Source organism: Acomys minous (assembly GCF_964271855.1).
Source record: "Acomys minous genome assembly, chromosome: 8".
NCBI classification, from domain to species: domain Eukaryota; kingdom Metazoa; phylum Chordata; class Mammalia; order Rodentia; family Muridae; genus Acomys; species Acomys minous.
Genome location: NC_140489.1, coordinates 18,560,219 through 18,572,539, shown reverse-complemented (window position 1 = coordinate 18,572,539; position 12,321 = coordinate 18,560,219). Strand labels below are relative to the sequence as shown.

The 12,321-nt window shown below is 40.8% G+C and overlaps 1 protein-coding gene across 2 annotated transcripts in view; it reads right to left on the bottom strand.

Moving 5' to 3' along the window:
- RPS6KA5 (ribosomal protein S6 kinase A5) overlaps window positions 1–12,321 on the bottom strand; it is a 169,003-nt gene that overhangs the window by 18,975 nt on the left and 137,707 nt on the right. For both annotated transcript variants that reach the window (XM_084791764.1, XM_084791763.1), the window contains exons 8-12: window positions 10,519–10,669; window positions 6,808–6,969; window positions 4,534–4,659; window positions 4,025–4,158; window positions 3,307–3,400 (exon numbers count right to left, since the gene is read on the bottom strand). In XM_084791764.1, the coding sequence (XP_084647890.1) occupies window positions 3,307–3,400; window positions 4,025–4,158; window positions 4,534–4,659; window positions 6,808–6,969; window positions 10,519–10,669 (667 nt within the window). The remainder of the gene's footprint in view (window positions 1–3,306; window positions 3,401–4,024; window positions 4,159–4,533; window positions 4,660–6,807; window positions 6,970–10,518; window positions 10,670–12,321) is intronic.

The window sequence follows — 12,321 nt, the reverse complement described above, 5'->3', positions numbered from 1 at the left end:
ATCAGGCAATCTAAATAATCCCTTGCTTAAACAACCTATAACAACCCCTGTATTTAGAGCACAGATTAAGAGATAACGTGGCTTTTTCAGAGTTATTTTGGCAATGAAAAAAATTTCAAGTATTTCAGCAAAATCTTCACAATTTTTTCTTTTCCTTGCTTTTGAACTCTGCTCTAGTCTGTCAAGTTTTTTTTTTTTTAAGATTTATTTGTTTATTATTATGTATACAGAGTTCTGTCTCATTGTACACCTGCAGGCCTAAGGAGGGCAACAGATCACATTATAGATGGCTGGGAACTGAACTCATGACCTCTGGAAGAGCAGTCAGTGCTCTTAACTGCTGAGCCATCTCTCTAGCCCCCATAGTCTGTCAAGTTTTATACTTTCATATTTAAGCTGAACTGAGTTACAATTATCTATGGTAAATGATTACTAACTAGCGTCATGTGCAACTGCTGCCACTTGGCTAATGGAAAGTTTCACTTGAAAGAAAGTAGTGTTTGATAAATTTAGGGCTCAATGATTAATTACAGACTTTCCATGGGTATTTACTGCGACTGTCTGTAACTCATTGTGGATGTTTCTTTTAGAACAATTGCTTTTGACTCTGAGATCGTTATTTTGATTCTATATCTTGTGACATATCTACTGTGTTCTGCATTATCTCAATGAAGAGAGCAGCCTGGGAGCTGTCAAAGAACCTACCTTCAGGGTGTGGTTTACTTTTATAAGCTCCAGGGCCCTTAACAATAAATTTGGTGATAAGAAAAGCTGTGGGTGGCACCTCCAGATGCCATGTCCTAACTAACCTCCATGGCAAAAGGGACTTTGTAATCATAATTAAGGTTCTTTCATTGTTGTTGTTGTTGTTGTTTTTTAATGGGTGGGGTCTCACTATGTAGACCAGGTAGGCCTTGAATTTAAGAGATCTGTCTGTCTTTGCCTCCTCAGTGCTGGGATTTTGTGCCACCCCACTCAGCCCATGATTAAGATTATATTTATGAAATTGCGTGCGTGTGTGTGTGTGTGTGTGTGTGTGTGTGTGTGTGTGGTGTTTTCACTGCATATATGTCTGCATACCAGAAGAGAGTACTGGATCCCATGGGACTATAATTATAAATGGTTGTGAGCTGCCACTTGGCTGCTGGGAAGTGAACCCAGGGCCTCTGAAAGAGCAGCTTGTGCTGTTAACCACTGAGCCTTCCCCCCAGTTGCCAGGATTAAGGATCTTGAGATGGGATGCTGAATTATCCACCAGCATCTAAGGTGCAAGATTAGACTATGGGATCAAGAGATTAGAGTACTTCTATGGAAGGGCAACAAGCCGAGGAAAATGAGTGGCTTCCAGAAGCTGACCCTTGGCGTCTCCAGAAGAAGCCAGCTCTGTCTACTCCTTGACTGTAAATCAGAGACTGACTGCAGACTTGTTATCTCCATTCATTGTTTCAATAGTGAACGTATTAAGTTTGTGGTAATTTATTATAGTAGCAATTAGGAACATATAGAGGATGTAAAAGAGACCAGAGCACACACAATGAGGGGAACTACTGTACAGCGAAAGGCTGAAGAGCCACTCTTAATCAACATCACCACTAGCTGAAAATAAGACTGTATAGATCTGAGGATCAGCTATCATGAGAAAAACTAAACATATATTTCAACAAGTGCACAGTAGAATTTTTATATTTGTGCTGCTACATATAGCACTGTGTCATATGAAAATTTCTATTCTAGTGACCCTTGACCTTAAAAATTGCCAATAATTAACTTGTAGCATAAATTTAAAAACTAGGGATGGAGTTCTTGAGATACGACTTTAGTCAGAAGTTCCAAGATCTAATGCTTGGGCTGGGATACAGTAAGGGTCACAGACATAGAACTATAGCTGGGTGTGTCTGAGGCCATCCATCAATTTCTTGATTGATAGGTGAGTTTTCATTGTCTTTTAGTGTGCACCTCAAATGGATAGGGGCCTCACTGCTCCCATGAGAATTTGAGTAGGCCAATGAGGTAGAAGGCAGTCAAGGAGCAAGGGGAGTATTCTCAAGGGTCCTTCCGTCAAAGCATCCCTTCTCATGAGAACCAGAGGAAGGAGAAGATGATACCAATTTTAGAGGTTTGTTACCTGACATAAAAACTAGGCTGTGAACCTGCCTCCTCTAAGATAACAAAGTAATTAAAAGCTTGTTGGTTTCTGAGGCCGGGGTGCTGGGGCTCAGATATTAGCCTTACCATTAACAAACCAAAACTGTTACTGAGCTCCTGTAAATTTTTGTTTTGGGATTATACAGTGTTAAGGCAAGGACCAAGATGATATATGTACACTTCTGATGCGGTACCTGGACCACATACTGTGTAACTGGCAGCAAAAGTTCTATTTACAATGTGTCCCTGCTGCCATCTGATATCACCAGGATGAGTCACTCCTAGCTGTGGGGTTCAGAACTGAGTTCCAGCTCATCTAGTCACGAATGTCACAGCAACACAAGGACGAGAGCATGGAACAGGGTCCCCCAAACAGATGTTCACTGACTTGTGATCCTGCTACAAGTCTCAGGACCGTTAAGAATCTCAGGCCCTTTGTTTTAAAAATTAGAGGAAAACATGTTCAGGACTAGTTTTGGCATTTGTGCCTTAATGCTGTCCTGAGAAGGCTGTGACACCTGCCAGTGTCAGAGAAAAGAATACTGAAATAGAGCAATTTCAGGCTTGGGAGGCGGCAATAGAAGGAGCCGAGAGGTGCTGTGGACCAGCCACAGTGATGCTCCTCCCATGTCCAGGTGACAGGCTTCCGTGTGAAACTACTCTTGGAGAGGACAGAAGGACCTGTCCTGCAGGCCGAGCAGATGGTACCATCTGGAACAAGATGAAAGGGAGCATCTTTGTCTTTTTGCTTCCTATTTGTCCTTTAGCTTGCAGCAATTGGGTTTAAAGGTCTGTGTGACGCTAGAAGTGAGAAGAGTGTTGAAGGTTTAAAATCACCAGGCGCTGCCTATGCTGAAGTGATGGTGGGTGGCTGCTGAATTCACAATAAACACACTGCAGTCAGTGACAGTGGCATACTGGGTTCTTGGCCCTCTGTCATATCTACCCATGTCAGTATGGCAGCAATGGATGGAGGCACGCTGACGTGAAAGGATGAACTGATCCAGGGGTAAGAGAGCATGCGCTAGTTTCCCTCCACTTCCTAGAGGCTGGAGGATAGTACATGTCCCTTGTTCTCAGCAGCACCAATAAAAGTGGAGAGAAGTTGAACCTTGCATGTAAACTAGTCGATGTGCATGATCGAGGGAGTGCATGAAATACCTGATCATGGAAAACTTCATGTAGCTTCACGATGTTGGGGTGTCCTTCACAGAGTTTCAGAGCTGTTATTTCTTTCTGAGTATTGGCTTCCATCCTGAAAAAATCAAATAGTTAAAATATACATGTTTCTTCCAGCGGGGCATATTTTTATGTCACTGCCCCATGCCTAATTGTTTTTATTTACAGTGCATTCAGAATACCTGTATCAAATATCAAAATGAGATTTCCACAAAAGCAATGAATCATACCACCCACTAGGAAAGTAAAAAAAAAAAATTTTTTTTTTTAGAAAATTATTCACTCTGAGTCAGAAGAGAGCTAGTTATACAAAGAAATGGATGCTCTTCTTGCCTGACAACTTGATAATGGTCATAACCTGTTACCGGAACGACTAGCTGGCTCTGTTCTCAAAGCTATCAGGAGGCTTGCTAAACAATTTTGACTTCAAATAGTCAACCAATAGAAGTCACCAAGCAAATCTAATTAAATATGTCATTAGCACAAGGCAGTTCTCACACAAAGCACAACAGATTATCGCTTGTCCAGAACTGATTACTTCACAGGAAATACTAGTGCCAGAAGTACCGGGGTAAGCTAAGAAGGCAAATGGCTCAGCCTGGTGTGTGAAAGGCCACATACACTGATTTCCTTCTCCACAATTAACGGAGCTCCCCAGGTAGTACAAGCACCTGATAAAGACTGCCAAGACTGACCATACCTTTTGCTGATTATTTTGACGGCAAATGCTTGGTTAGTTTTTTTGTGTACACACTTTCGACAAATTGAAAAACTTCCTTCTCCCAAAGGTTTGTCCTTCAGATCTAGGTCATAGTGTTGGTAGAATGGTGAGTCCTGATAAAAGATGAACATCGCTTCATTCAATAAAAGGTTGATAGCAATACAAGAAGGACATGTAGAGCTGTAGATTAACAGGAAGCTATTAACAAATTTGAATGCAAAGTTTAATCAATAAAAATTTAGTATATTTATATTTTCATCTATACATTTGTTCAAGATTTACTGTCTTCTATCATGGTAAAAAGGAATTCATACACACTGATGTTAGAAATCCTTTAGGGAAAACACTGCTATTTCCATTTATTTATTCGTTTTCTAAAACTGCCCTTTAGTTGAATGATAATCTAGTACATTTCCTAGACTTAAGAACACCAGTTGGTGTTTAAACACTCACACAAACCCATCACCGAGGCAACCACACCTATATACCTTCATCATTGCACTCCTGGCAACATGTGCTACTCCAGGGCGCTCAACTCCCGTATGGAACTGAAGAGGATCTATGACAGCTGCGTTACGCTTGAAGAGGATAGAAGGAGCAACGAAGGAATAGCCCTAAGAAGAGAAGGAACGGTAAAGAACACACACTTGCAGATTCACAGCTAGGCACAGTCTAGACTGAGGTGATTTCTTTTCATGGAAAGAACGGTCAGATGAAGATCATTTTATATGCATTCAAAATATGGCATTAACTCAAGAGCAAATGCTTTTCAGAAGGAGATAATGCCATCTTCTGGCAGAACTAGACCATTTCAAAAATAAAGGCAGAAAGGCTTCCTTCCTATTCTACCCCTAAATCTGATGCAAACTTGTAACCTTTTTGCATTGCTGGTAATACTGCTTTCTAAACTCAACTGACATCAAGAAAGATACAGTCAACACATCAAATAATGTGGCCCAAGTACTGTTTCAAACTAGAAAAATAACAAATTTCATAAAAGCTCATCTCTAATTTAGCAATTATTGGATTTTCATTCTATGCTTTAAGAATAAATAAATTTAAAATAGAATTTTGGAAACTAATAAGCCCAGTGGAAAAATGCTATGGTAAGCTAGAGTGATAAAGGACACATGGTTACATGTGTAAGCTAGGACATGGACTAGTCTAACAACAAACACCAATGCAAGGTTGGCCATGTGCTCCAGTAACACAGGAGAAGCAAGAGGCACACTTTAGATGGCCAGTGCAGCTATGCCTGAGTATTTTGTATCTGAAAAACAGCCTTTCTTAAGAAAAAATGATGTATTTTTAATTTTTAAAAGTTAAGATACAAAACAATGTGTTTTATTATAACATTTTGACACACATATGCACATATTGCTGTGATAAAATACTATGACAAATATATATAAATGATTGAATGAATGAATGCTCTTACAGGGAGTGTCATTGCCAGCACCCACTCCAGCAGCTTATAACTAGTAAGTTCAGCTCCAGGGAATCCAACACTTTCCTATGCCCTCTGTGGGCACTTGCACCAAGGTGTGTGTGAGCGCGCGCGCGCACACACACACACACACACACACACACACACACACACACACTACTAAAAATAATCTTTAAACAACACTTTGGCAAAAACAACTTGGGGAAAAAGTGCTTATTATCTTAGCTCACAGTTCCATGTTCACTCCCTCACTGCTGGGGAGTCAGAGACAAGAGCAGGTGACAGCTGGCCACACTGCACACAGAGTCAAGAAGTGGAGGACAGTGAATGCTTGTGTTCAGATTCCTTCCTCCTTTTCATTCAGACCAGGACCACCTCTGGTCCGCTCACATTCAGTGTTTTCCTACTTCAGTTTACCCAACTAAGACTCTCTTCCAGCGGGCATGCTCATATGCCAATCCGATCTCGGCAATCCCTCATTCACACTCCTCAGCTGATTCCAGATTCTGTCAGCCGACAACACTAACCATCACACCTCTCACTGTACTTCCCTCACGCCAACTACTGCCCTCCCTTAGCATTCCTCACCTTGCCCTGCTGGCCTTCAGTTCCCTGCGTAGCTGAGGAGGACCCTGGTCCTTTGATCCTCTGGAGCACTGGGATTACACATGCGCCACTACCACCCAGGGTTATGCAGTGCTAGAGACTAAACCCAGAGCTTCCTGTAGGCGAGGAAAGCACTCTATGCCCCCTCGTTCCAAGACCTTAACGAGCTAGAGAGCATGCATAATTTATTATTTACTGAAGATAAAGGTCCAGATGAAATGGAACAGTTTATAAGAATTGAATAAAAAATAAGATATCATCATGATTTCTGTATGAGCCTCAACAAAAATAAATTTTCAAGTATAAAAAAACAAATACAGGCTGGGTGCTTTGGTGCACACCTTTGATCGTAGCAATGGGGAAGCAGAAGTAGGTAGATTTCTGTGAGTTCAAGACTAGCTTGGACTATATAGTGAGTTCCAGCCAGGGCTACAAAGTAGGACCACTAAAACAAACCCAAACCAAAATCCTGAGACTCCAACTCCTCCTGTCTCAAAAACAAAACAAACAACAACAAACCAACAAAACAAAGCAAAACAAAACAAACACATTAAGACTGCTATTTAACACACTGTAAACTTCAGCATTGTACTTCAACACATAGCTGCATTTCATCGTGAAGAAACCCTGGTCTTAAGCTGCTGACAAGCCACTCCACTAGGGAAAGCTGCCTTTCTTCTGAAGCATGCCTGGTGCACTGGGACTTTACCTGAAACAGCCGCTCAGAGCTCTGGGGCAGGGCGGCCGGAGAGTAGGTGGGGTCCATCTCTGTGAACTCTTCAGCGAAGTTGCTCACATCAAGCTCATCCCGGATCACTGGCTTGAAGGGCGCAGGCACTTTTTTGGCAGCTAAGTCATCCCAATTTATTTTCTAAAGCAAGAGCAGAAATAAAAAAAAGTCAATCAAAAACACACCATGAAGTACAAACATGATTAAGATTTTTTTTTAAGGCAGTCTCAGTCTGTAGCTCTGGCAGGCCTAGAACGCTCTACGTTAGTGGCTCTCAACCTTCCTGATGCCATGGCTCTTTAATAAACAGTTCTTCAAGTTGTGGTCACCCCAACTATACAGTTATTTTCATTGCTACCTCATAACTGTAATTTTGATATTATTATGAAGTGTAATGTAAATATCAGTGTATTCAGATAGTTTTGGGCAACGCCTGTGAAAGATTTGGGGGTCAAGTGACCCACAGGTTGAAAACCACTGCTCTATGTAGACTAGGTTGGCCTTGAACTCAGAGGTCTGCCTACCTCTGCCTTCCTAGTGCTGCAATTGAAGGTGTGTAGCACCATACCTGGATAAAACTTCAGTTACTAGTAGGTGAGGTTAAAAATAAGAGTGCATATTTCAAACTAAGGATTAAAAATATTATTTTTCTGAGAAGGATCTCGGTTTCAGTCTGTAGCATGTGGAAGGGGCCTGCTGCTTTCCCGCTGCAGGAATCTCAGTGTCCTCTAGGGGTCACCAAGACACTGCTTCACCTTGAAAGATAACAGAATTACTTTTGTACTGAACCTGGCAGAAAAGAATTATGTCAAAATGAAAACCAACCAACCAATGACGCCCACAAACCATAAAATACTTCTCTGTGAATTCAAGGCCAATCTGGTTTACAAAAAAAGTCCATAAGAGCCAGGGTTACACACAGAAACTCTGTCTCAAAAAACCAAACCAAACTACACCAAAACCCAAAACAACCAAACAAAACAAAAAGTGGAAAAAATCAAACAAAAAACCAAAACTAAAACCAATGAAACAGCCCCCGCCCCCACAAACCCTCCTATAAAAGGCTTAAACATATCCTGTGAATGTGATACCAGCTCCTACATTCTAGGGGCTCACTGAGTTCTCCCTTTACACTGGTTTTCCTTTGGGTCACCCGGACAGATTACAAAGTAAAAGTGCCAAGAGTCAAGTGTTTGTATACTTGATGGTTAAATAACACTGTCACAGCAGCTCTATTCTCATTCAACCTCACTGAAGATTTAACTAGTGCCCTCTACCTCCTCCCATACACACTGCTTGAGTAATTGACATGTTTTTATCATTCAGATTTAATCCTGTTGTTTCTTTATGCTCCTTCTGTCAATTAAAATATCCTTAGTATTCACTGAATTGAATTTTTAAAGATTTATTATTATGCCTTCAATATAAGATTATACCATTAAGAAGGTTCATCAGTAGGAATGGTGGTGATTCTCAGTTAAAGATGGATATTGACTCAGTGATGGGAAAATGTGAAAACTTAAACTTGATGAAATTGTTTTTGAATGAAAATAATTATTTCTCTTATAAAGGAAGTAAAAATAATTAAATGGTGTCTTTAAGCTTTTCAGTTATGGTGAGTGTTAGAAAAAATTTATATTTTTTACTTGACCCAGAAAGGAACTGAGGCCCAGAAATCAGAAGTAAGTATTTATCCCTGATGTATCAGTAGAATACAGCCCATTTTCTGGTTAGTACTCACTTTAGTCAGTTAGCTTTAAAGACTTCTATTACAGGCATATGCTTTGTGCTTTACTTACTTGTAATCCCAGCACTTGGGGAGGCAGAGACAGGTGGATCTCTGTGAGTTCAAGGCCAGCTTGGTCTACAGAGTGAGCTTCAGGACACCTGAGCTACACAAGAAAATCCTGTTTCGAAAAACCAAAAAGAAAAGAAAAATTCTAGGCCAGGTGAAATGGCTCAGTTCAGTAAAGGTAGTCACCAAACATGACAATCTGTGTTTGATCCTCAGGCCTCAACATGGTTTAAGAAAATAACTGACTGACTCCTGTGAGTTCTTTTCATCTCGATTAGAGCATATGTATGCACGTGCACGCGCGCACACACACACACACACACACACACACACACACTAAAAAGTTTAAAAAAGAACCTTTAAAAGCTACAAACTTCTAGAGTAAAGAGGTAATTTAAAGAAACACGTTGTTACCAGAACAATGTTCAATATGCAGAAAGTTGAATGCTATTACAATTCTTCCCACCTCTACACCACTATAGAGAAAGGATCACTTAGAACTTTGTAAGTAGATTTCTGCTCTACCCCTATCATTTAAAAATGAAAGCAACTCCATAAATTAAAATTACGATTCCAAGCTATCAAAAAGATGAATACCCCCTATATTAAAGATAGACTATAATATTCATAAGTACTGGGAACATTAGAGAAAAATGAAGAAAAAGACAATGGGAACATTCTGTTTGAATTTTACTTATTTGTTAATTTTTAAACAAAAATATGAACAAAATATATTTGTTCAAAAAGTACTATTTCTCAGCCAATGTACAATACAATTTTATTCTAAATGTGTCTGTCACAGTGCTACTGAACTTTACAGTAATATTTTAAAAGACAGTTGGAGAGACTAAAATAAACATCTTCTGTTCACACAGAGACCTGAAGAGATCTCATTTCCAATGAGGGAGCCACCTCCTAGTCCCCACGCAGAGGACAAAAATCTATGGCCCCGTGAACATGAAGCAAGTGCTGTACCACTGAGCTATACCCCAGCCTTGCTTTTTTATATTTAAAAAGCAATAACTAATACCATGAAAGCTTACTTGAAATAATTATTTTTTTCTTTGCCTGCTATATTCTCTTCTGTTGATAATAACACAACATCTTACAGAATAAAAACATGTAGCATGGAGGACTACTCCAGACCATTAAACATGAAGGTCATGGTCATCGATATGTGCACTTATTTAAGTGCTATATATATATTTAGGACTTTAGAAACCAGAGCCATGCCACCCCAGGTTAGAATGAAATTACTAAGAAACTCAGCCTTTACTTGGAACAAACTGGGAAAACGAGATTAGCAGATGCGCTGGTGCTCTGTGGAATAATGTCACGGGGCTTTTTCATAACAGCAGCATTATTACAGAGCAAAGGAAGCAAGTGGCAACTTATGTCATGAGCACTGACTGAGAAGCAGGCAGGCCTGGAATAGTCTAAGGTTTTGCTGGAAACAAAGAGGCGGTGGAATCAGTAACCAAAAGGTGAACCCCACTGCAACATCTCAGGACCTTGCACAAGAGCAGCTGTGTCCAATCTGCAGGCCACACACAAGCCTCAATGGCCACGGCTATGGTCTAATACACTGGAAACCTGAAAAAACTTGAGATTTCAAGGGACAGTTTTTTGGCAGCTCAACTATTCCATTTTCAAGTGTGAACTCTGTTGCTGACAGCATCAGTGTCAGAAGTTGGACATCACTATGGAGAAAATGGAATGCTACAGCCACCTTCCTCACTCCTAGTGCTTCAGGGAGGGAAAGGCCACTTAGGTCTACACAAGTAGAACTCTGGTCCGTCCTAAACATTATCTGTCATTAGAATTAGGGGACTATGGTAGGGGAAATGGGAAGGTGACCCAAGAGGGATTAAGTATACTCATCCCTCAAATTTCACCTGAAAGAAGAGATGTTCTTTGATTTCCTCTGCATCCCGTGGACCACATCCCAATCTCTTCTTGGGATCTTTCATCAGCAGACGCTGAAGCAGGTCTTTAGCTGCAGCACTTATCTCCTGGGGATATGGAGGCTCACTTTTTAAGATTCTCCTGTGGATAGATAAAACTTACTGTTACAACAACCAGAGGATGACATTCCAACAGTGGATATTTTACTGAAAATGAGTATGTTGAAACATTTTGAAATTGAGCTATGTATATGAGAAACGTATTTGAGACAAGAGTCCAGGGAAACAGCTTTGAGGATAAAGCACTTGCTGCCAAGCCTGAACACTTGAGCTCAATCTCTGGACCCACAGCTGCCCTGTGACCTCCACATGCATGGCAGGGTACACGTGCTCCCCCCAAAACAAACAACAACCAATCAAATAAATAAAGGGATGATCAGGGATTAAAGGAAAACCAGTGGATGACTCTTCAGTATAAGTCAATCTTGGTAAGAAACTATGACCTCAGATATTTCATTGGTGAAAAATTAAAAAGGGGTACTGGGCTAGATTCCACCTCCCACATACAGTTCAGAATGATCCTCTGACTAAAATTTCTAAACAACTCTTAACAACCTCAGGTGAATTAACTCAAGAGAGAACTACAATCTCCTTCCACCTCACGTCTCCCCAGTGAGGAGCAACCTTAAAGACAAAGACAGCTAGGGAGGTCGGGCAGGGTTAGGGTTAGGCATCACGTGACTAAGGTTGTGTGTAGCTAGAGCTTGGCTTCTCAGGGGTGACGGCAGCTGCTTCCCCATGTGCTACCACAACACAGAGCAGCAAGCTCAGGAGGGAGTGGGAGTCAGACAGAGAAAAATGTATTTACTAAGGGAAACTTAAAAGGCAACCAAGTTTGTTTCTGAGAAATGTATTCTATTGTCATATTTGTTTATTTATTATTTCTTTTTGTTTTTGTTTTTTGTTTGCTTGTTTGTTTTTTGGTTTTTTGAGACAGGGTTTCTCTGTATAGCCTTGGCTGTCCTGGACTCGCTTTGTGGACCAGGCTGGCCTCGAACTCACAGAGATCCGCCTGCCTCTGCCTCCTAAGTGCTGGGATTAAAGGTGTGCGACACCACACCACCACCTGCCCCCCGGCTCTTTTTGTTTTTTTGAGATAGGGTTTCTTTGTATAGCACTGGCTATCTGGACTCACTTTGTATGCCAGGCTGGCCTCAAAATCAGAGATCTGCCTGCCTCTGCCCTGCGCACCACCACTGCCCAGCTTCTATGGTCATATTTTTAAAAAGATCCAATCCAAGTGTATGATTTCACTTCTTAGGAGGTAGATTAGTAATTTAGTGAAAAAAAAATGAGATTAGTGAAATGGAGAACCTTAATACAGCACGTGTGATGACAAGCTTCAGTATTTTTGTATTTTGGTTTATAACAACACCCTGTGTTGTACGTGTTAGTAACTATTATAGGGCTGGGGAGATAGCTCAAGGGGAAAGCCCTCGGCTAGTATATGAGTCTCTAGGCTTAATATCCAGCACTACAAAACCAAACCTAAATAAAACAAGCAACAAAACAAACACCAATAAAAATAGGTTAAAAAATAAACACCCTAAAAATTAAATGTATAGAAGCACAGTTTGGTAAAACCATGGACTTGGTGGCCAAATGGAGCTAAAGGCTGGCCCTGCCCTGCTCTGCTCTGCTCTTTCCTCTACTGGCTGTTTGACCTTGAGGTAGGTAATGGATTCCATTGTTCTCAGTTTTCTCATCTGTAAAATGGGAATAATCACAGTATCT